The 25,343-nt window shown below is 37.6% G+C and overlaps 1 protein-coding gene across 1 annotated transcript in view; it reads right to left on the bottom strand.

The window, feature by feature from the left end:
• Nucleotides 1-5,483: 5,483 nt before the first annotated feature.
• The window catches only part of LOC308052607 (adhesion G-protein coupled receptor V1-like), a gene marked incomplete at its 5' end in the record, with an annotated part of 36,705 nt that continues 16,845 nt past the window's right edge, over nt 5,484-25,343 (bottom strand). Inside the window, 8 exon segments of the mRNA XM_080364668.1 lie at nt 5,484-5,871; nt 8,014-8,174; nt 15,593-15,732; nt 15,904-16,153; nt 17,326-17,510; nt 19,238-19,645; nt 21,795-22,037; nt 24,403-24,574. Coding sequence (XP_080220794.1) covers nt 5,699-5,871; nt 8,014-8,174; nt 15,593-15,732; nt 15,904-16,153; nt 17,326-17,510; nt 19,238-19,645; nt 21,795-22,037; nt 24,403-24,574 — 1,732 coding nt within the window. The 3' untranslated portion in view covers nt 5,484-5,698.

The following is a 25,343-nucleotide window of genomic DNA, read 5'->3' as shown; positions in this document are numbered from 1 at the left end:
ACATGAGGAAGGAATTGTTGTCCCTGAGGGTGGTGAGAGCCTGTGCCAGGTACCCAGAGAGGTGGTGGATGAACCATCCCTGGAGACACCCCAGACCAGGCTGGACGGGGCTCTGAGCAACCTGAGCTGGTGAAGATGTCCCTGCTCATGGCAGAGGTGGCACTGGGGGAGCTGGGAAGGGCCCTTCAACCCAAACCATTCTATGATTCTATACACTTTATAAACTCCCCATATCCAGGTACATATGACATTTTCTTTTGGGTTTTGATTATATCTGGAAGTTTGGAAGAGAAGGGTTATGATTAACAATACAGCAGAAGTAACATTTCACAGTTAATGCAGAAGATTTACATTTATACAATGGCAGAAACTGCAGGCTCTATGATCATTCATTCATACCCTGCTCCTTCATCACCTTGTGGAGATTTAATCACCTCTTTAAAATTTATCTCAGTTCTGTCAGAACTGTGTTTTCTATCTTCCTCCTGATCTAAATCCAAATAACAAAACAACAGTTTTACCAAGGCTGCAGCCTATAATTTCCAAATAAATGTTCAAGAATTTTTTAAACTAGGATTGTTTGTACCATTTCTTCTTCTTCTAAAAAAAAAACTATAAATGACATGTATGTTTGTATTTCTCCTCAGGCTGGATAACGCACAGCTGAACACAGTAGATATAATCCTTCATGATGCATTTCTGTCAAAGTCAATGGTAGGATGAATTTGGCTTGCCAGCTTGGTAATTATTACAGATGATAGAGTGATGGATAATGATGCTATGTGCTACTGTAGCTCGAGGACTGGTTCAATTAGAAAACATAAACTTATAGTTTGACAAAAATAGGATGACAGTTCCCCATATGGCCTTTTTGCTGTTTGACCATTAGGCTTTATTTTTGCATTATTGGCCAGAAGAATAGCAGGCCATTTGTACAGGGTTATTGCTGCAAACAGACTGGGAACGTTCAAATATTGCAGAGGAACAGGGAGTGCACATACACAGAGCAGCTCAGCAGTGCACACATGAAAACTCTAAGTGGAGAACTCAGCACATGTTCACATCATTTGCAACACTCGGCACATGCTACAGAAATAGCCAACGCATCCACACTAAAACTTAATGAGGACAAGAGGCACCAAGCTGAATATACACGTAAAAGCCATGTACACAGTGCTTATTCATGTATTTCTGCCTGGGAATCCCCAAGCAAAGCACAGGAGCCATAAGAAATGGTTCCTACTAAGCCTGTAATCTAGGTTTAAAACTGTTTTGAGAATAAAAAAGTTATTGATTAGTATGAGTGTACTGAGACACTGTGAAGTATGTTCTCATTGTACTTTAATTTTTCAAATACACAAATCTTCACCTAAATTTACTCCAAACCCAAAAATCTCAGTAATTTTTTCTTCATGCATTTGAGGTATTGTTGCATGAACTTATAACACGCTGGTTAAATGAACAAACAAAATACTATGACTAATGATCCAAGAAGTAGTGTTGGCTGGAGACATTACAATTCTTTGAGTTATTATCAGAATGGAAAGGAAAAATATATGTTTAGAAATATCTAGCCTTTTATGTCTTTCCAATGAGTTCCACCAAACATCTATTCTTGAATGCTTTACGAATGCTGCATTAACACTAGAAGCTCTAGACACACCGAGAATGAAATGAAGGTCGAATATTGTGAATCACTATTCCCTGTCAGTGACAGAGTAACAGATTCCCGTGAGAAACCACAAAACAGACAAATTTCTGAGCAATGTGCTGAAAAGGTTTGACTGCCATCTACAGATAATAATCATTAGTGCACTGGTAGCAACTGCAGGAAAACAAAACGAAACAAACCCCAAACCAACCAAAGAAATCAACAAACAAAAACCCAACATGCACTACAAGACTAATAAAAATCTAACCTGGAAAGCTTCTTAGTTTGCTTTTTCTTTTCTAGTAAAAATATAACTGCTCACATAAACATCAGCTCCTTCATTCTCTAGAGTGGTTTGAAATCTAACAGGTACAATCCTGGTGTCTCCTACTACCTAAATATTACTAGACAAAAATGCAAAGTGTTAATATTTTCCTTTTATTTAAACTGGGAAATATTAAGTGCTGATTTACGCATCGTAAGTTCTCAGTTAAAACTGTCTTAAAACAACTCCTCTCATAGAAAGTCATTGGTTAGCAAAATTACAAAACTTAATTGTATTGTTAACATATATGTATAGACTCCAAATATTGTAGGTGCATATACGTTGTTTCCCTGAAAATAAGATCTCAAAAATAAGCCCCAGCATGATCTTTCAGGAATTTTTAGGATGCTCAAAATATAAGCCCTACTCCAAAAATAAGCTCTAGTTACAGTTCATTGAAAAAGTCAATTTAAATAGTGTACAGGCAGCTACGCATGGAAAAAAGTAATGAGTTTTGGAGCAAAAATTAATAGAAGACCCTGTCTTATTTTTGGGGGAAACAGGGCAGCTGTCCAAGTATCTTCTATTTAGAGTTTTCTGTTAAACTCAGGCTTCCTAATCATGCTAGTTCTCTCTAGGCAGAACATATGCCAACACATCACAACACAAGTAACTGCATAAAGATTTTCCTTCAGCTGTTCAGAACAGCCGGCACAGTAGTTCAGTTCACTCTTGTCAAACAAATCCTTTCTCTTTTCACTCTGCCTTAAAACCACTTTCTTTTCTTCAACAGCTGCTGTCAAACTGTCTTTATTTCCTTTCCAAGCCAGCTAACTGGCTCAGCAGTTGCCCTGCTAAAATCCTCTTTCGAAAGTTTTGTTCTAAACTTGCAGAATAATTGCCTGGCAAAAGGAAACGAGATGGGAGGATTGAGGATGAATAACAAAAGGACTTAGAACTGTTCTAAATAGTCCCTCTGTAATTAATCTAAATTACTATATACGCACCAGATGACACTGGTCTCAAGAATTATTCTGCACAGACGAGTATTTCATATAGAAGTTTAAAAGCAGTGTATTTGAACAAAAAGATAACAAGCAGATAGAAAAACCTGTGGGCATTAGCTGAAGTTAACTTTTTCAGTTTCAAAGTCCTTCAGCAGCTGGAACTGAGCAGTGTTCCAGAAGCCAGAGATATCTGACTTCTCAATATTACCTTTATATATGAAGAAGAAAAGGCAATAATGGCATTTTTATACTCTTAAACCTTAGAAGAAAATCCTTTCTTTCTTAATCTGTTACTTCTGTAATATTTTCCTGCATTAACAATTACTGTTTTTCTCCACCCATGTAGTACATGCTTTTCATACAGTTTTCCTTTATATATATATATATATTTCTATGTATTTCTTGAGAGAAACCTGCAAGATGACAATGGAGTTACTATATGGAAATCTGGATTTGTCGGCAGATAAAAACTTCTAGGTCATACAACTGACAATCCTCTTGTACGTGTATATATATATATATATGTATGTAAAAGTGGTATGTTTATAAAGTTTAGAGCTGCATTTAGCAGAAAGAAATGCAGTAAATTTATATTTTAGTTCCCATTTAGGTCAAGCCTCAAAAACATCTGTTTACTTTCTTTTATACATAGTCTCGAGATAAGTTGACTTAGACTATTTTCATGAAAAATAAATTTTGATTGAACATGCAGTTCAAGTGAAAAATTTCCCATAGCTGTAGCTGTTTTCACCATATATTCTTTGGAAAGTGTGTGTGTGACAGCATGACATTAATTTTATAGCAAAGCAGATCTATCACTAGCCTGAGAATGAAGGAACAGAAGTTTAACAGCTTTATACAACCTGGAATGAAAATTCTACCCGTAAATCAGGGAAATTGTGTTTAGTGTATCTTCAGAAATAAACAAGCAGTTCTTGGACTGAGTGGCAGCTGTAGTCCAAAGATGCTATAAAGTCCCGTGCAAGTACCAATAAGGGTAGTTAATGAACTACTAAGAAACTCTAAGGATGATAAAGGTATTTATGAAATAACTAAAGCAAATCTGAGAAGTAAGGCCGGAGAAAGGACTGGAAGAGGTTGCAAAGGGAAGTTGTGGAGTTTCCATCTTTGGAATGATTCAAAAGTCACCTGGATATGGTTCTGGGCAACCGGCTCTAGGTGACCCTGCTTGAGCAGATGGGTTGGACAAGAGAAGCTCCAGAGGTCCCTTCCTAACTAAACCATTCTGTCTTATTCCACATGTAGATTAAGATGTTTCAAGGAGTCCAAAAGACCAGTAAGGAGTCCTTACAGAGGAAAAAAAAAAAACAACAAAAGACTTCTGTGAAAAACAAATTCACTGTAAAAAGAAACAAGTTTCTCTGTACTGGAAATGCAATATATTACCAAAGAAATGGAAAAGTATTGGAGATAGAAAGAATGCAATATGGATAAGTGTAGTTCCATTATACACAAAATACTAAATAATTCTGAGAACACAAACAACTCAACATTCACTACTAAGGAAAAGTAGAAGAAGCTTTTGCAAACTCTATCTTTAGAGTGTTAAAATGTGCTGTAATGCTCTCAGTAATCCTGTTTTGTATAATTTTCACATATGCAGGTGCTTACCTGAGCTACAAGCTATGTGTCCCAAATGAAGCCTGCTCATTGGTATACCAGTAACCACGCACATTAAGGCTCCCTGGAATAAACTATCTTTCCATGTAACTAAACAGAACAGCTAAAAAACCAACACATTTAAAAAATCAGGAACTGAGATGTCAAAAAGCTTTTACTCCCTAAAATGCAAGGAACCTGCAGGTATCCAGTGATCTCTAGATGGAGCTGAGGAACCTCTCCCGCTCCTTCTATTTTAAGTCCAGTCGCATGATGAATATTATCAATGCAATCCGCTGTACAACAAAGAACTATATCATGAGGTAAAATGAATGAAATGATGCAGTAACTATGGCAGTATACCAAATATTGTCTGAGAGATATTCCAGTTGGTAAACTGCAGGTAACACAGAGCTGTTTCAATTATCTACAGAGTATTTCCCTGATTTCAGACACTCTTCTAATAACCTGCCTGCTAATACGCTTAGTATCTTCACATTTAAATTTGTATTTACATCCTCTTTATAGCATTAAAGAGATACATAAAATCTCCCTTTTAAGAAATCTTTCCATAAAGTAATTTTTAAGATACTTGAGGTTATTCACAGCTTTCCATTTCACCAGATGTATGAAAGCTGAGGAAGTTATATTTTATAGGACAGAGAGACATTCTCTTTTGACGTGCTCCTTCAGTTTTCTGACATTCCATTAACTACTATTTGAAAAGGTATAAGAGAACACGGAAGACAATTTATTCTCTTTTATCATATAAAGTCTTCATAATTATACTGTCCAACAAACACTAGAGCGCAAAAGGGCTTTCAGCACCTGCTACTCAAAATAAACCTTTCCCACAGAATTTAAGTGCACTGGCATTAACCTATTTAATAAATAATTATGTTAATGATGGAACTCTTTCATCTCAATTATATAGCCCACCATCAAAACATTAATTGTTGCACATACAGGCCTATCTTCTCATGTGGCTATACATCCGTAAATTTTCTCTAATTATTTTCAGAAATTGTATAATTACAATTGAATTCTCTGCATAGGATATGAATATTGGATTAACTATAAGTATTGTGTTGAAATTTTACATTTTCCAAACATGTTTGCACTGTGGAAAAGCAAAGCAGATCTGTTCAGACGAGGCTATGAAAGTGAGGAAAAATAAAATAAAGAGGTAATTAATTTACACTTAGAGACTTCAGCCTTTTTTCTTACCTGAGTACCCAAACAAGCAACCATCATGTGAGTGAGAAGTTTAGCTGCAAACATTGCACACCTGGTGCAGAACAGGTGGGAGATAATAGCCAAAGTGTAACCTACAGAGAAACAATTAAAAAAAAAAAAAAAAGAAGAAGAAGAAGAAAAGAAATTTAAAGCTTACTCTATGAAGCTATGCTAGATAAGAACAACAATGCTGGATCTCTTGAAGATGTAGATCACCAAAGATAAACCCTAAATCCTATAGAGAGAATAAACTTTTGTTCACACTGGGATCACACATGAATGTATTACCTAAGGAATAACATCTATTTAACGTTTTATAGGATTGGGATCTAAAATAATTGCATGATGTAAACAAATTATTTTTTCAAAGTGCTTTTTTTAAAAAAAATAAAAAATTCTCCTTGATATGGATTATTGTCATAACAGTTTATCATAAAGCAAAGGTAACTCTCCAGTGTTCAAACTACTGCATCCAAAAATGCTTTTAGAAATGAATAAATAAAAAATTGCCTTCAGCTGGGTAGCATTGCCTTAGGACATAGCTATAACTTTCTAAATGCCAGTCTCCCATTTGGCTTCCATGTAGAAATATATTGTAACAGTACTCAGAAAGAATAACACTGCTTTTCATTTCACTAATTGTGAATATGAACATGAACAGAAATGGGAAGGGCTCCTTACCTACCAGTAAGCTGTTCTTGCAAGAAGGGCCCTGGGAACACTGAGCCACTATGGAAAACATGAGCTAAAGCTCATGTAAAGTTGTTTGTGCACTGGCACACCCCAGGAAGGGCAGGGATGTGGATACTTAAGGCAGATCTTTTATTCTCTCTTGAGACAGACTGGTTGTTCAACTACAAGCATTTGTAAGATGCAAATTAAACAAATCATTGCAAAAAGATCAATTTCTAAACCTTTCAAAAATTAGCTAGCGATATTTATAAAATTATTTGTGTAAATTAACTTCAGAAATAATAATGTTCTATTTCATTCTACTTTTTTTAATTTTTATTCTTCACACCTAGGTGGAGAAGTTAGAGAAACAATATCCTCATAGCTCTTGAATCTAAAGGAATTTCTTAATCACTAAATTTAAATATTTATAATCATGCAAGAAAACACCTTCAGCCAGCCAAAGAAGCCAAAAGGCACTGCAGTTACATTCAAGGCAAATCCTTAAGCAGGCTAAACTGTTCTAATTTTTAAAATACATTCTTATGACACATGACTACAGTAAAAAACCAACACTGAAGATATGCAGGGCTTTATTTCTTCTAGTTCAGCAAAATGTTTCTCTTAGCTTCAGTTTCTACAGCACACTGGTTTACTTTGTATTTTTTTTCTTCATTTTCTATAAAATTTGGCATTCTGTGGCATATTTGTCTCATCAATTAAATTTTTCTTTAGACCAGTAATTACATTTGTTTATTGTATATTGTTTATTATAGTTTGTCTTTTTATTTTTACTTTCAGTTACACAACATGAGTTAGAAGCTTAACTGTATTTTAAAATCTGCTCTTTTTTTGTCTGCTAAAAATTTATTATTTCATAATTGTTAAACAAAACAACCAGTTTTTATGAAGTAGGTGGAAACCAGAGGGTTTTCTTCTTTCTCCTTGTCTTCTTTTTTTTTTATGGCTGAGCTTCTAAAACAGTTAAGGAGCTTACCTTCAGCATTTTAGGGCAGTTTGCTGAGAGGGGATCAATAAGAGATTTAGCTGCTTGCACTGTTTTTGTTACTCACACACTGATGATCTAGTATAGAAGCTACAAACCTCACAAGGAGCAGACCCAGAACCTCATTTAAGTGCCCTAAGGTCAAATTAAGAAGTCATTTAGCTGGTTTTCTCAGTGACCCCCCTGCTCTGAGGTTCCTCCTTGCACAGTGACTATCAACGCCAGAAGGAAAATTTACTTTAATCCCGCACGCAGGTGAATTTTGGATTTTTAAGTTTCTTCCCTTAAATGAATGATGTATTTCTCTCTTATATGGTTAAGTAAAGGTTCACAAAAAAACCACATTTCTTTGCTGGACTTTTGTTTCTTTTCAGTGGCAAAATTTGTCACTGTACAAATATTGGATCAGATGGCAACTAAAATATCATGAAGTTAGATGACATTCCTCCAATACCCATCTATATAAACAGATTGTTATCAGTTACTAAAATGGTTAAAAATCAGTCTTACTGCTCGTCAGTTGTTATTAATGAGAAAACTGTTTTACATAACTGACCTGAAATGCAGATGAATCCAGAAGCAAAAAAAGCCTCGTTGTATGAAGACAAGTTATCTGTTTGGGCATAAACTGGATAAATGGACGTATGAGAACAAGAGCATTCCACATAGTCTGATGTGTCGTCAACCACTTTGCAGAACCCGCTGTCGGACAGCCAGCTGCAAAACAAAATGTTCACAAAGCTGTTAATCGACTTGTCTAATTCACACGGTAAACAGGCTTGAAAATTGTTGTATCTCTGAAAACACCGGGCTTTCTAAACTACTGCATCAGTTTATCTTCATCTATTGCACATCTTTCATGTGCAGTTTTTAGAATAGCATATGTACATGAAATTAAAACAGCTTTTAAAAAATTATATTATTAAAAAATATAAATATATAGTAATGAACTTTGTTTTTCTGCTAGAAATTTTTTTTGTGGCCATGTTTTAAAACTTACACAAGATTCACGGTCCCATCTGAATTTTTAAATAGTGTGTTGCTTAAACTTGCACAGTGCTTTAGCCCATTCTGAAGAACACTTGCTGTTTGCTGTTTTGAAACTAAAATACATGTTCTCCTTCAGTATTGCTGAAAATTTTGGAAAAGGATACTACAGGTGACATCCTAAGCCATTTCTAGTGGAAACCACCTTGTTCTGTGATACAATGTCTAGATAAAAGGAGAGTATGCAGGTAAATTCTGCTGCATCTCCTTCCTGAATAGTTTATATCAGTGACAGACTGATATAATCCAGACCATCTAATGAAATCATATCTAAACTAACTAATTGTCCGCAGGATATAGAACGTAACTCTCTCTAATTTCATTTATACTGTGTGAACAGGAAAGAAATAGGCAAATCAAATAATAGGGCATTGAAGGGAATACACAGAAAACTTTAGCACATCGCTTGCAATTGTAGAGCGAGATAAAGGACCAAGCAAAACAAGTCGATTCAATGTGAATCACGCTAAGCCATTTATTACAGAAACAAGTCTCCTTATATACGTAACTATATTCTAATCACGCGTCCACGCTCCAAGCATGGATTCGTTAAATGAGGATCGTGGGCTGTCCGTGCTCTGGAGTCTCACTGATGATACGTCCGATGATTCACACCACGCCAGGACCCCGGTGATTGAGGAACGCCCCTCTTTCTCACAGCAGACTCTGTTCTCGAAGTGGCCTTGAGATACCTTTGAGCCTGACTAATTCAGCAGCAGGTCTTAATCTATCAAAATCCATTCACACTTCCCCCTTTCTTTTCCTGAATTAGTCAGGCCCCTTAAACTGCACGGTGCATCATTTTTGAAATATACTGCAACATAGAACACGTGATTAACAACATAATTACAATTATATATAATGCAGTTAAACCTTACTTAATAAGATCAAACAACTACCTGCCTATTCTTAAAACCTTAATTCTACTATCACAACCTTATTAACACACTATTTTAATAGTTTCAAAATAACCAGACAAGTTAATACAATATATTCTCTTAAATTCCTAAAAGATTTATAACTGCGCAGTTTATAGGGTAACATACTTAATATCATCAGCATATATTAATAATTGAATTAATATCTTAAAAGTTATCTTAACCTATTTAAAAGATCAATAGCTTAACCTTAATATCCCTTCTAAAACTTTATCAGTTGCTGAACTTAGATTACTATGATAGAGATATCTCATAATTTTACCTTATCTATGCATTGACTATCTAATCTTAATATCACCCTTTTGGATCTCCTGCTGATTGTTCAAAGTGCCATTCTCCACAGAAGGCACACCACCTGCTTGCTAATAGGCTTCTAGACCACCAGGTCTGCGAGCATCTGTAACACTGAATTAGGATCCATGGTTTACATCTGAAACAGTCCTCACAACTTATCTCCCTCCTGTCCATCTGCATCCGTTTAATCTTTGTTGAATCCACTTCAATCCTTGGCCTGTAATGACACAAACATAACCTTTTCCCCAGGTTATCGATTGATGTGGCCTTTTTAATTGACTAGTGATTTGACCATAACTAATGTAGGTTCTTTCTGATTTAGCATGGTTTTGGGTCATACTTGCAAAGTATTTCATCACATACAATGCTTTTGACAATTGGTTTTGTGGTGTTTCCCCTACTTCCCCCCTTTTTTTAAAAAAACAAACAAACAAACAAAAAATTTCAGAACCAGATATGTGCGTTGGATCTTGACTACGTACTCCGAATCACAAATCAAATTTAGAGGTTCCTCCTTAAAAAGCTCTAAGTAATTTAAAGCCGTGACAAGTTCTGCTAATTGGGTTGAACCTTCAATAATTTTTACAGAATGACGCCAATTGTTATCTCCACACCAAACCACTACAGCTTTATGAGACTTCCCAGAACCATCAACAAAAACTTTGCAAGTATGTAGGATCAGACCAAATACAAGTATGGCCTATGACCTGATGTTAAAGACTAGCAGGTTCTGCAGCAATTTACATTTAGGCATGCCAAAAGCTGTGGTGTTAAGAAAACCAGCTGGTGCAATTTATAAAGACATAGATTACAAATAAAAAAAATCAGACTTAAATCCCACAAATGGTACATATATGACAAAAGGATCATGGTCTATTAAGACTTAAATTCATTCACTGCATTTTCTTGATCAGAGTGACAATTGGTATATAACAGTCAGTATATCAGTTTGCTAGCAATCTCATCATACTGTCCCACAATAGCCACAGGTTGTTTCTATGTTGTAGCTATAGACAAATCTGCAAGTCCAATTGAATGCAGCCAGCCTGTAAGGTTGTCATAAATTCATTCCTCGAAGTTTCCAACTCCTTTTTGGCTGTCATATTTATTGGATATTGTTTTCCCTTACCAGATCGAAGTCCTGTTTCAGATCTATCAGCGTAGTATTTGCTTTATCGAAACATTGGCTGTCAACACTAGTGGAAATACAGCATTTGAAATTTCCTTGGAGATTTCTCACTTGCAGCAAGCAGATCTGCAGCATCCCAGCAGCTTCTTGTAGGCCATGCAACTAAACAGAATTCTCAGAAAATGTTATTTGAGCTTACAATTTACTTAGCAAATCTCAACTTAAGAGAGGTATAGGACTTTCTGGCAAATATAAGAATTCATGTATTAAAACTTTGTTTCAAATTTGGCATTCCATTGGTCTCAAAAAATGGCCTTTCTTTCGTTCTCTCCCATGAGCTCAACAACTAGCATGGTGAATTTACTAAGAAGTCACTTACAACTAATTACCACAGAATAAGTCTATTAAAAAAATTTTTGGTTTAATTTTCCAGTTTCATTAGAACTATGCATCCACTGGTGATGCCTTTAAATTTCACCCTCAGACTCCTTCATGCAGTATCACAGCTCTCTAGCAGTAACATTGCTTGGGGGAGGGGTGTGGGGGGGAATAAAACTTCCCTCTCGCCCCCATCTGAGATGGCAAGACGTACAGCCCAGCATGAAAATACATCAGGTTGAACTCCACATCAAACCAATCTGGCTCTACTCCACACCCAAATCAGCACCAGTCTGACCCAGAGAAGCACTGAACACTATGACCCCCCAAAGCTGACCAGTGTGAAAAGACTGACTTCAGCAAGGAGGTAAAATTATGAGCTCTTTTCCCCAGATGTGCCAAAACCTAGGAAACAAGACAGAAGCAAAAATAAACACCAACAACCCCTGATTCAAAGCTGAAAAACAACACAGTGCCACAACAAAAATGGATGACAATACTTCAGGGAAAAAAAAAAGGACAGAGTGGGGGGAGTAAAGCCCCCCTTTTTCCGCTTAGCAGCGGGAAAACAGGTTTCTCCATTTTTTTTTTTTTTTTTTCGTTCTCTTCTTCCTGCAGTTCGGATATAGTCAAGGTCACGCAGCTGGTACGAGGTGGGAGGCTCTGGTAAACTCCTCAGTTACAATGAGCTGCACATAGGCCTGGGATGTTTTGGTCTTTTGTTTTCCCATTTCATTCCAGCCATAATACACTTTATATGCAATTTCAAGTAGCTCAGCAATAGTTACATTCCTTAGCTCCATTTACCTGTTACAATTTAGAGATGTCAAAAAACAGTATAAACCAGTATAATAAACATAAATCCATTATTCTATTTTCGTAAATCTAAATCAGTTACTATTCTAGCAACTTTTAAATACAACCTCTTCTAAATTCACATCTATCATAGCATTTTAACAATTTAAATGCTTTTCTAACAATATAAGCAATTACTCTAAAGTGTAAGGATGCATCCTAAGGGGGAGCAAGGTGGAATTTTAGCAGTGGAACCGGTTCCCATTTTTTTGTAATTATCTCCCCAAACAAGATTCTTTTGGTACCAAATATGAATATACAAACTAAAATACTGAGCTCAGATATGAAAACCATATACCAAGTTCAAATATGCAGATGGATCACAGTTACACCAATATAAGACAATATCTCAATTTTTTGTATTGCACCTTTAGGCCGCTCACTGCTCAGCCAGGTGGAGGTACCTCTGGGTCTCCCTGACAAAAAAGGTCAGTTGCGCGCTGAAACCCATCCGCACCCACCAAGCCGGACTGAGCAAGGCCTTCTTTTGTTTTGTTTTGTTTTGGTTTTGTTTTAGTGTCTCATCTGGTGCGCTACAGCTGCCATTCCAAAACCAGGATTCTTTACATGATGTGCATACGGAAAAACCAAATCCAGCACACCGAGAGGAGACACAGCCTGTCACAGAGTTGCGCAAGTCTGAATGCTGGAATAAAGCTAGCATGCTAGAGAAAAAAAAAAATAACAGCTACTACATGCAAAATTTTACGATCACATTCATGCAGTAAAGAACTAAATTACTCATGATCTTCTGAATTATCACAAAATGCACATTTTGAGTCAACGGATTCTCATGATTTAACAGACTGTGAACTTATCGTACCATATAACACAGACCTACCAAAATTGCAACATACTTAAATAGATGCCCACAAAGAAAACAGGTTAATAAGGAAAGCATCTTGCAGACTTTAACAAGTTTTCTGTGACCTGTGTGTTATCAGTTAACTCTCTCTCAGTTTGTTGAAGTTCAAAGCACCCCGCCTGTAAAACTGTCTGAAATGATTTAATGATCTCTTGTAGGGATTTATTTTGTTCTGCTCTTCTCGCCCTAAAACCAACATTAATCGCAACAAGATTCTATTTTCCGGACACTTTTCCCAATCATTTAACTTATACCGCAGCCACCATTAATTACAATATTTTACAAGATCTTCCTTCCTTATAATTCCGAGTGCTTTCCTAAGTTTTAAAACACCTCCCAATACTGATTTTTTAGGAACACAACTGAAAACAATTATTCCTGACCCCATCTTGCAAGTAAAAACCTTGAGAAGCGGGGGGGGGGGGGAGGAGGGGAGGAAGGCACAGGGCTGCTTGCAGTGAGAATGGGAAAAGTGGGAGAAGGTTTTACAGCGCACTTAAAAACAAGTAGTAAAACAATTAACTCACATTCCGGACAAGCTGCTTGATTTTCAGAGAGGCAATACACAGGAGCACATAATATGTACTGGAAAACTTGCAAATAACACATTGATAGCAAATATTAGCATTCTCTACTGCTAATCTCAACACTAGTGCTTCCTTAGCTTCTAAGTTTTCGGCCTGCTTACTGATGGCGTCTTGAAGATGGTCAATAAATTGCATGTAATTCTCATTGGGACCGTGATTAATAGTTGCAAATGATTTGGCACCTCTCTCATAGCTTGATGTGCAAGATCTGTTGACTGTCTCAGGATTTCAGAAACTTATCGTGTCTGTAGTTGCGGTGTGTCGATTAGTGTCTCTTCCAGGAGTTGTGGGACACCTGCCCCCCCTCGACGAATCCCCATTGTTCTGTCCTAAATGATCTATAGCTGTTACATTTCACACAGTTCTTTTGACAAATTATCTGACTCCAGTTCCTTGGACTGCTTGGTCTCCTTAGGGTCGTGTGATGGTATGGGAGGCCATCCACTCGGTAATTTTCCTCCCCCCGCCCCGGACTGATGAATCAGTGCCGCCGGCACAACAGGGGATGGAGTGGGGAGGGGGTCAAAAGACACGATCCGGGTAAACTTCACAGTCATTTTTAGGTTTGTTATCAGGCTGCAACGCTGGAAAAATTCTGGCAATAGTAGCCCGCTCAGTCTTAAAGTCTTTTAAGGTGGAAATTTTAAGCTTCCATTTAGTCGCTAGTGATTTAGTTTCTTTATCATCTCCATTGCTGACCCTATTCCATAATTTCTGCCTTTTATCATCCCAAAGTTAACGTTTAAAAGCCTTCTCATTTTCTCCTGGGTAGCCTTTAATTCTATACCGAATTAATAGTCCACATATGTTACTTTCTTCTTATTTAAGTCCTCTCATAGAGAGAATAGGCAGGAGGAGTTTAACTACGGCTTCTTCCTCAAAGGATTTATTTTGCCCCATAACTTCACTCTTCCCTCCTCCCACTCCCAGCCGCTCACCCTTTTACGGTGACTTCTTCAACAACGCGGAACGTCCGTACGCCTCCGCCCGGTTCTCAGTCCAGCTGATCCGCCTCCGGCTGGGCCGCTCTAGGCTTTTCCCCAACTTCATTGGTACGCCGATCAGAGTATCACGTCGGGGTCACCAGCTGTAGAGCGAGATAAAGGACCAAGCAAAACAAGTCGATTCAATGTGAATCACGCTAAGCCATTTATTACAGAAACAAGTCTCCTTATATACGTAACTATATTCTAATCACGCGTCCACGCTCCAAGCATGGATTCGTTAAATGAGGATCGTGGGCTGTCCGTGCTCTGGAGTCTCACTGATGATACGTCCGATGATTCACACCACGCCAGGACCCCGGTGATTGAGGAATGCCCCTCTTTCTCACAGCAGACTCTGTTCTCGAAGTGGCCTTGAGATACCTTTGAGCCTGACTAATTCAGCAGCAGGTCTTAATCTATCAAAACCCATCCACATGCAATGGTGTGAGTAGCAATAAGAATGGAAAATGATCAGCAGTTCACCACTTCTGAAAACCAGGATACATCAAGTCAAGCTAGCAGCAGCAATATTAAAAACTACCAGGAGATGGCTTTTCTGTCAAAAAGTAAGAGCCCTACAGAGATCATCATCAAAAGTTATGCCAAAATTCTGGATATTAGCAAATAAAGAATATTCTGTTTCAGTGACTTGAAGCAATACCAGAGACGCAGGTTTAATTCTTTGTAAGAATGGACTTGAAATGTTGCCTGATAACAACTGTAAAGAGTACAAAAGACGCTAATATTAATGAAGTGATGCCATTCTGGAATTTATGGCCTCTCAGCATTGCCCAACACATCATTACATAAACTAAACAGTACTGTAATGAAAAAAATCAATAGTAGAAGTCTGAGAAATCTCTAAGTTAGAATAACTACACATTTTATTATACAGAATGTTTTACGTGCTGGTACAAAGGCCAGAAAAGTTAAGGGAAAAAGATGGATAAGAAATAGATCAATTTCGTACTTGCAGACGATCTGATCGGACTTAATGGGATTTTATACAAATACACATGGTAGAAACTGGAAAACTAAACAGATTAATAAAACAACCTTTCAGCAGCTTGACTCCAGAGGAGACATAGAGACTTTTGCGGAACAATCCGACTTCCTGTAGCATAAATCCGATAAACAACTTCATTGTTATCTTTCAAAGGGTATGAACTCCGACCCTTCAAACTCATGGAAAAAACCTGAAACAATACACACAACATAAACACAAACTTAATATTAAAATTCAACAGTCAGTGCTCGTTTTAATCACAAACACACTAAAACGCTCACATCATTTTAAAGACATTTAAGATAGTTCGAGTAATATATAAATTAATTTATTGAAAAAATAAATTGCATTATCTTCAAACCTTGTTCTTCAAGGCAAGCTCTTTGTCTCCAGTAAGGAACCACTGCTGACTGCTGTATTCTGTGAACTGTACAGATTCACAGTTCTCTTCTTGAAGAGGGGATAACACAACAGAGACCTTTAACAAATGTTCAGGTACTTGAATAAAATCTCCATCTTTTCCATCAAATCTGTGTCCGTTGATTTGCTGAGGAAACCAGTTGTGAGCCATTATTGCAATGTACGGGCAGCTGTCAAGGATATTTTTACCTCTGTTGAAGAGGAAAAGCAACAGGGCTGGTAAGTGGAACTGAACTTTCACTATGCTTCACATAATTACTCTAAAATGTATGCGTAATTAATATTTTATTCCTTCATCATTTTAGGCTTTATTACATTTAATAAAAAGACAGCTTCTGTTTCTGTGAAAAAAGGAGGGGTGGAATTATTATGTATTTTGGCTTCTCCATTTCTCCTCTGGATTTTGCTCACTATGATCTGTAAGAAAAACCATCCCATGGTAAAACAGGTTATCATAATATTCATCTTTATAACTTGATGTAGAGAAGAGTCAATAACAAGGAGAAGCATTAAAATGGATGATCTAGCTCTTATTCCCAAGAGATGACACAAAAAACTTGCAATAATGAATTTGAACTTTCAAGTTCTGGACACTGTTCCAGATAGCACTGTTATTTATGCCATTTACTGTCTTTTGGCTGAGATGGGCATCTTAACCCCTATAACTTATGCAATGTCACAGAAAGTTACATCTCCAAAAGACACTGAGAAAGAAATCTAAAGCATGCTGATTTTCACCTGACGGGAAAAAAAGAAAAAAGGTATTTTTTAATTCTAGATTCAACTACCAGTTTTTTAATAGGTTCACAGTGGGAGAAACCCACTGTTGAAAAGTGTTTGTGTCATAAAACTGTCATTTGTTTCTGCAGTCATCTATTTTCCCTGCCCATTAGCCTGGCCATAGGTTATGATGCACTTGCAGAAAAAACTAGGAATTTGAAACTACGTGTAAAAACTATGAGTTGCTTTCAACCAATTCTAAATAATGTTCAAGTGAGCAAAACCATGTACACAGAAATTAGAGAATGCCAGTAGAAATTTTGGGTTACTTACTGTCACCTAAATCTTAAAGCATAGCTCTCCATCATATAATTACGTTATTTTCTTAGCAAGACTAATTAATCCTTTTCTAAGCAATATTTAAGCTAATGGTGACTTAATACATCCCAGATCTCCTGACTTCTACTCTCAGAGCTACCCCGCATTTGTGACACCAGCTCTTAGAGCTTTGTAAGATTCCGACAGAGTGCAACACGTTTTCATACAGGTAACAAGATCCATTTTCTAAAAAATATAATTTACATTTTTACTGTATTAGCTTTCTGGTATTTTCAAAACGTATTTTGAATTCAAGGTTACTTACCTTTCTCCCGGTGACCCACACATTACCCCTGTCAACAGGGAAAAGGCAAATCTCCCGGTCACCGCAGCAAGCAGGCTATATCCTCGTGTGTCCTCGCGTTTTGGGCTAGCCAGGGTGCAGAGTATCTCATAGAAAAGGCTTCTACTTTTATCAGTGAGTAACTGTTTCTCACCAACATCTGTCACCTAAAGGGAGGAGAAGAAATCGAACATTTTATGCACACAAGTCTGCTTGTAACATTTCCTCATAAAACGAACATTTATCCCAGTGTTCATTCTGAAAGTTCAGCGTATTTTTCATTTCTTGATCACTGCGGCCAAGGCATCAGGTGCAGTCTATGTCAAAACTACACAAAGATATCCTTACTAATATGGATTTATTAAAGAAACCATGTGGGACTTTTCATTCCTTCACAAGTCAAAGATCGTTGCGCCCTGAGGATTCTTGATACGATTTCTGTGTCAAAATGGCAACAGTCACAAATGAATTATTCTTCATTAATATTTTTATACTGTTTTGTGTCTAGGTATTTAAACATTTTCCAGCTCCACATTTAAACACTTTCCAGATGCATTTTGCATTGCTCCACAAGTCCAGAAGAGCCAGGAAGCCACAAAACTAGTCCCAGGGTTTTCACAGAACTCAGGGCAATGCTGAAGTGCTCAGGTACTTGCCAGCCCAATTGCCAGAGGTAATGCAGTGGGAAAAAAAAAGGAAAAGAATATGCAGGCCTGGTTAAGACAACAGCAGAAGACTCCAGCTGGTCCTGGTAGGACTTGCTGGTGTGTTGACTGTATTCAAATGTGAAGATAAGAACAACCTATCAGAGAGCAGTGTAGGGGAAAGGGACCTGGGGGTCCTGGGGACAGCAGGGTGACCATGAGCCAGCACTGGGCCCTTGTGGCCAGGAAGGCCAATGGTACCTGGGGTGGGTTAGAAGGGGGTGGTCAGTAGGTCAGAGAGGTTCTCCTGCCCCTCTGCTCTGCCCTGGGGAGATCACACCTGGAATCTTTTGTCCAGTTGTGGTCCCTCAGTTCCAGCAGGACAGGGAACTGCTGGAGAGAGTCCAGCGCAGCCACCAAGATGCTGAAGGGAGTGGAGCATCTCACGTGTGAGGAAAGGCTGAGGGAGCTGGGGCTCTGGAGCTGGACAAGAGGACACTGAGGGGTGACTCATTCATGGGGATCAATATGGAAAGGGGGAGCATCAGGAGGATGGAGCCAGGCTCTTCTCGGTGACAACCAATGGTAGGATAAGGGGTAATGGGTACAAACTGGAACACAGGAGTTTTGGAGGTTCTGCTTAAATTTGAGAAGAAACTTGTTCCCAGTGAGGGTGGCAGAGCCTGGCCCAGGCTGTCCAGGGAGCTTGTGGAGTCTCCTTCTCTGCAGACATTCCAACCCGCCTGGACACCTTCCTGTGTAACCTCATCTGGGTGTTCCTGCTCCATGGGGGGATTGCACTGGATGAGCTTTCCAGGGCCCTCCAACCCCTGACATTCTGTGAATCTGTGATTCTGTGAACCCTGAGCCTCACTGCCTTGTGCCAGGGCTAAAACCAACAAAGATATGCCCTGAGAATCAAGAAATCGTAACAAGCTCTGTGAAAGCGTGGCACCAAAAGGAAAATGTGGCACAGCACAAAACATCGTGCTATAGGTACATACACAAAATCAATACCAGTTGTTCTTTTCAACCTATTTGATTGTTGACTGCCGGCCACCATCCTAACTTGTAGCAGGCAAACGTCTTCCATGACTGGGACTTCACAGCTTCTATTTTTACCTTTGTCTGTGTCCCTGGATCCCTGGGTCCCTGCTGTGGATGCTGTCCTTGATCTTATCACAGACCTGTGTGTTATTTTACTCTTATTAAAGTCATTGGTCATTCAAGAAAGAGCAGGAAAGGTTTACCTTATCTATTATATGCATCACAGCAGTAAGCTGCTCTTCTGTGGTTTCTGTAGCCACTTTGACATTCAGATTCTGGAGGACTCTGTGTAAGATGGTGTCATCAAGAGGCTGATGGAGTTGATCAATGAGCGTCCAAACTGGCAAGGAGTCCAAATCTGACACAATGGTGACCTTAGCAATGCCATACACGTCATCTGCCCTGGCACCGCCTGTGGGATTAGAAAGTACAACCTGGAAACGCTTTGGAAATGGGTTTAAAGATCCTGTCTTTGGAGTCAGGGTCACATCCAGGAACATATTTCTCTGTCCAGGTTCAAAAGTCAATAAACCCTCAGATCTGGCAAAATCTTGTCCTGCCACAGTTGGAGATATGAAGGTCCGGCCAATAGGTTCAGGTTTCCGTAGCTCCTTAAAACAAATCAGAAGAGTTTGGGGTAACATTATGATAGATACAATCGTTCAAAAACAGCTGCTGTAGAACTCCTGTTGTAAATAGGTAAAATTTAAGTGTGTAAAAAAAGAAACCCTCTTTCAAAATGCAGTTAAGAATTATATAACAATTACCTTAAATGAAATATCTCCCTGAAGTAGCAATCTGTCACCTGTAATCACTGACTGCCCAGGGAAAGAATTCTATATATTGTCGATAGTGTACAGGATCCCTCTCGTTCTTTTGCAAAACAAAAATCACAAAGCTTTTTCTGGGTGAACAGATGTTACAGAAACGTTAGCACATCTGTAAGGTGAATTCCAGAGGGCACAATATAAGTTTAGGTCTGTAGCATGAAATTCCCTCGGTTCAGGGTACAGGCAGGCATTACAGATACATAAAAACTAAACAAAAGGAAAAAAATAAACCACTCTGGAAACCTGTGCCCAAATTAATATCAGTTCATGATATTTTTAGTCCCAGTAAAGATACCTAGGAATGCTATAGGGCCTCATTTCTTCTGTGAAGTAGCACTCTTTTCACCTTCCACGAGGTCTGCAGATTCTTCATATCCTTACTGGTTTTGTCAGTTGCCATAACCCTGGTATTATATCTCGTAATATAACAAACTTTCCTTAAGTGGAAACTAACATTCCGGGCTATTATTCAAATTCAATAGTATTTCTTAATTTAGTAAGAACTGATTGTATACTGACTATTAAGCAAAGATGTTTATTTGTGAAATACTAGACCGCTTTTGAAAACATTTTGCTTTAATTAGTAGAGTTTACTTATGGAATAAATCAGAATTTTTTTTTGAGTTCAGAGAACTTAGTAAATCAATGCAGTGTGTATCTCTTTCAAAATTGCTCTAGAACAAAATCACATCATCTGTGCAAATTTCAGTAAGAAGTTGCCTTTTGTTTACCCCTTCCAATCGAGAACTAGGAAATGGAGCAATAAGTGGTAATAAAAGCACCAGTGGCAAGAGCATTGTTTAAGAAACCTTTGTAGAAATGAGATAAACATCTGTTTCCTGTCTGCCACGGCTTCTTATTTTACAGGTACCAAGAGCACCAATAATTTGGTGTGTGGTCACGCACACTCATTACCTAAAAATATCCGAAGAAGGGTTGCTATATAAAAATTATAAACAGGTAAAGAAATGCTCCCTATATTTCAGCCTAAATAGACACTGGACAGTAGCAATTTCTTCTCCATTTAACATCTAAATTATAATGAACTTTTGGCTGGAAAGAATGTGAAAATTTGTTATCACGCAATTCAACAAAAATTGCACTGGTCAGCTATAAGAAATGGATGGAAATATCACGTAATCCCATGCAGTTGAAATAAATATGCATCCAATACAGCAATAGAATGCAAAGCGTTTTATTGTAAAGGTTGATGGAATTACACCCCTCTTGCAGCCTGTTCCTTGACGTTGAAATCAAGGAAGGAATCATGTTTTTGCAGTTGTGTTACTTCTGCTAAAGGAGAATCTTCATAATCTGTCAGTTAATAATGAGGTAGTCATTTAGAGATAAAAGGGTCCCAAGTTAGAAGTGTCTGATGTTACAGCTGTAAACATAACCAAAAAAATGAAAGGGGATGGTAAAATAGGCTTAAGCACGTGAGATTTTTTAATCAGATAATTTTAGTTTAGAACTTCAAGAAAATGCAATAAAATCTGATGAAAGCGCTCCTTCTCTTTTCCTCAGTGTGCTCTGTGTATTAATACATTTTTCACCTAAAACAGCAAGTGTGTTGGCATCTGAAGCTTGACAGGCATACACATAATAAAAACTTAATTTGAGAGAAAAAAGCCTCAAAAATTTGAGTATTTCAAGAACTTTAGGACAAAGAAAGAAATGTATTTAATGCCTGCCTGCCCGTTGTCTTTGAGGTAACTGAAAGGTACTATGAAACAAATCACTCTTGATAATACAAGAGTGAACAAGGCCTTTTTACTAGTGGAAAACAAACAAAATTATAATGTATGGGCCCAGCAAATGCTTGACTGCTTCCTGAAAAAAATGCTAATTACAGCCAGATTCACTTTACAGAATGAACGATTTACTAGCAAAAAAATAAGTTAAATTATAAAAACAGCAATAGACGCTTTACCTGCATGCTGGAGCTGACCACTGTGGTGACCGATGTACTAGAATCTCTATGCACTTGCAGGCTGATTAAAGTTGTCTTCTTGTGAGCCACAGCAAAACGAGATCCCACAGCAAAATACACTAAACCACGAGGAGCGTCGCTTTCAAGGACGGTTATAAAAGCAAATCTGGCACTGCTGTTCAATGCAGCTCCTGTGCTTACAGCATAAAGCTCAACAAAAAAATACATCTCAAATTCAGGTACCTGTAAAGGAGGGATAATTTTCATGTCATTATAAGACCCACTAATTATTTGTTTTTAAAAAGTTTGCATTATTTTGTATGCACAATGGATACTAACACTATAAGCATGCCTCTTGAAATGTGCAGTAAGTGCAAGGAAGTATTAATATATCCTAAAAATAATAATGTTGCAGCAATGCCACATGCAATAATGACATCGTGAATTTTTGCATGGGACTCTACCGCAATAAAACAGCTATTTGTATACTACACGTATTGTTACCGTAAATTTGCCATAAGACAAGATGGTAAATGCTTTAAGAGCTCAATTTTCCAGATTATGGAGTTACACAGCTGTACATTTTGTAAGGAATTTGCTCTTTCACTTAATTTTTGCCTTATGAAAAGGCATGCACCCACCTTCTTACCTGTGTAATAAACTCCATAGAAGAGCGAGTATGCAGTTTTGAATCTTCAGTTAATATTGACTGTATTTTTATATTGAACTCTGCTAACCACAGTTTTGAATAGCATTTTACATATAGCCTTAGTGTTTGTGCACTAACATGTTTGCACATATTTTTACAAGCAAAACTAACTAGGTTTGGATGTTTAACTGAATTTATCCAAAATCCCAAAGCCTGCAGATACTACCTGGTAGGCCTTTGTGAGGCTTAGAATATACAGAAATCTTGTGTTGGTCTGGAAATACAGGCTATTGAATTTCAGCGTTCACATGTCAAAGAAATAGTCTAGGAATTTCTACAAACTGAATGCCTGTTTATTGAAAATAAGATAGCAATATTAAATTACACTATGACGTGTTGCCCTACCTTTGATTTTCTATCTACACTACAGATATAACATGTTTAGAAATAGATATCCGATTCCTGAGATTCCATAAATAATTGGAAATATGGCATCTGAACCTATCAGATGCACTGACGAAGCAGCAAACCAGAAAAAAAACCTCCATAGTTCTTTACAAGACAATAGCATTATAAAAAAAAGTTGGTAATTGAAGATGATTTCAAGTATAGATTTTTGTTCCGGGTCTGGATTTTTGGAAATTCTACTGTAATTCTAGGAAAGCAGGATCCAGCTCTTAGCAAATGAAGTCAGTGCAACTGACCAAGCAAAAACTTTCTAAAAGCTAGATGTCATACCGCACGCCATAAAAATGTAAAATATTTATTGAATGCATTTATTACTTCATCATTTCATAATGTATTTGTTGCTAATTTATAAGCTATTTTATGGAAGAAGAACTGGAAGAAGAATTAAAGAATATTTGGGGGGGGGGTGCTAAACAGCATATATTTTTAATCGAGTAGTCATCCAGTAATTATTTACATGGAATGATCTTGACTAATGGATGACAGGCACAAATTCACTGTAGCGCCACAGGGAACTAACCTTCCATTAGCACCTGTTTGAGTGGCACACGCTTGTGCTTCATGTGGTATAAATGCATGTTTCTAACGCTGCCAGTCCGCTGTCATTAACTAATGATAACACTCCTCTGGAATAAACAGGTTCAAAATCCCAGTTTGCTCAGCGAGGCCACCTGTGATCCACTCATGCGTATATTTTATTCCTTGGCTCTGTAATTTAAACATTACATCCGAAGATGCAGAAGGAAAATAGCCCTCTGAGCTAAAGGAATGCACACAGTTCCCTAGTGGGAAATAATTGTTTCCCACATCCTACATCTTGCGTTGTTTTCTAAAGTGTAGTCAGACAAACTGTAGAAACCTTCTCATATTGTCTTTTTTCCATTCCCCAGACCTCAGCTTTGCCACTAGCCTGACGATTCAGATAGTTTATCGGAAAATTTCAAACTCTTCACTCTGTAAGAATGACAAACATTAATCTTCCCTTTCTTAAGGGACTGTTCTAAGCACCAGGTGTTCAAACAAAATTATTTTTTCCTTTTGTTTCCAGTAAAAATTGTTGCAATAAAAGCGTTTTGTTTTGGTTTTTTTTTGTAGAATGAGGTGTTATTAGTTGCAGGATATGCTTTCTATAAAACACCCTAAGAAGTCCTTTAGCTGATTAAGAATTTACTGTGCGGAGGATAAGAATGCAGCAAATGAATACACATCTCACTGAGATAACTCCATTCTTTTTTCTTATGGTTCTATAAAAGATCTGCATTTTACTCTTCAAATTAAATACTCATCTTCCCAAGTTTTTAGCAGTCACCATGAATGCAGCACAAGCCTGTAAATAAACATGTATTTGCAGAGGAGCTGAGCAGATGTCAAGTTACCATCTCCAGACTGTGTCCCATACATCACTTCCTCCAGATCAGAGGGTTTTTTCAGTCTTGATAAGCTGCAATTCAACACCACAGGGCTATACACAAATGAGTAATAATTACTTACATTCTCAGGCTTTAGTTCAATGGAGATGTTGCACAACGTTTGACCTGCCATGCAGGTAGTGGATCCCACCACGGATACAAGTTCATTCTCCAAGTTCACGCCATCCTTCAGAAGGACAACAGCTGTTTTATTAAAGGTCACACGCCAAAAGATCTTCACCTCTTCAAAAGCCCGATAAGCAAATCGAGAGTATATATGTACTGAAGGAGATCACTATTGTTTTAGGAAACATAAACCACGGAGGTAACACACGTTTTCTGTTATGATTCAAAGCTTATCACCAGGGAACAAACTGCTGTAGGATGAAAACTTCTCTTTTTTAATTTAAATTCCTTCACCTGACATGTGTTTAGATCACAAAAACATCACACAGGAAGAAAATAAAGCAATTACATGGAGCTAGATTATTCTCATTTTTTATTTCAGAAAACATGACATTAGCTGCATAAGAGACACTGGTTCTTGGAAGGGAGTTGCTCGTGTACCTTCCTTAATACTACAGTAACCGTTCGCCTGGAAAACCAGGTAGGATTTGTCTTTCCTCTAAGTTTAAGGAATGTGAAGTACTTGAGCATATTTGATTAAAAGTACACATCAATGTGCAACATATAGATATATATATATATGTGCTAATTAGAAAAAATATAGTATGTCTGTGTGACTGAAAACATTATCATAGTGCTGACACTCAGGTGCCTTCTTAATTGCTCATTTTAGTATTCATACCTACATTGTACTACACGGGGAGTTGAGAATTTGAATTACACCTCGAGCAGGGCAAATATTTTAACTCAAGCAAATCTTTCACACTTGTAGCCTTATAGTGTAAGTTGGAAAATACTTGTTTTTCCTGTCTCTGCTTTATCACAGTAGAGTGACAGACCTAATCACATTCACAACTTAAAGCCAGTTCATCAACTTCTGAGAAGTTACTAAAGCAG

Source organism: Nesoenas mayeri (assembly GCF_963082525.1).
Source record: "Nesoenas mayeri genome assembly, contig: SCAFFOLD_41, whole genome shotgun sequence".
Taxonomy (NCBI): Eukaryota; Metazoa; Chordata; class Aves; order Columbiformes; family Columbidae; genus Nesoenas; species Nesoenas mayeri.
This window is presented reverse-complemented; position numbering and strand designations above follow the sequence as displayed.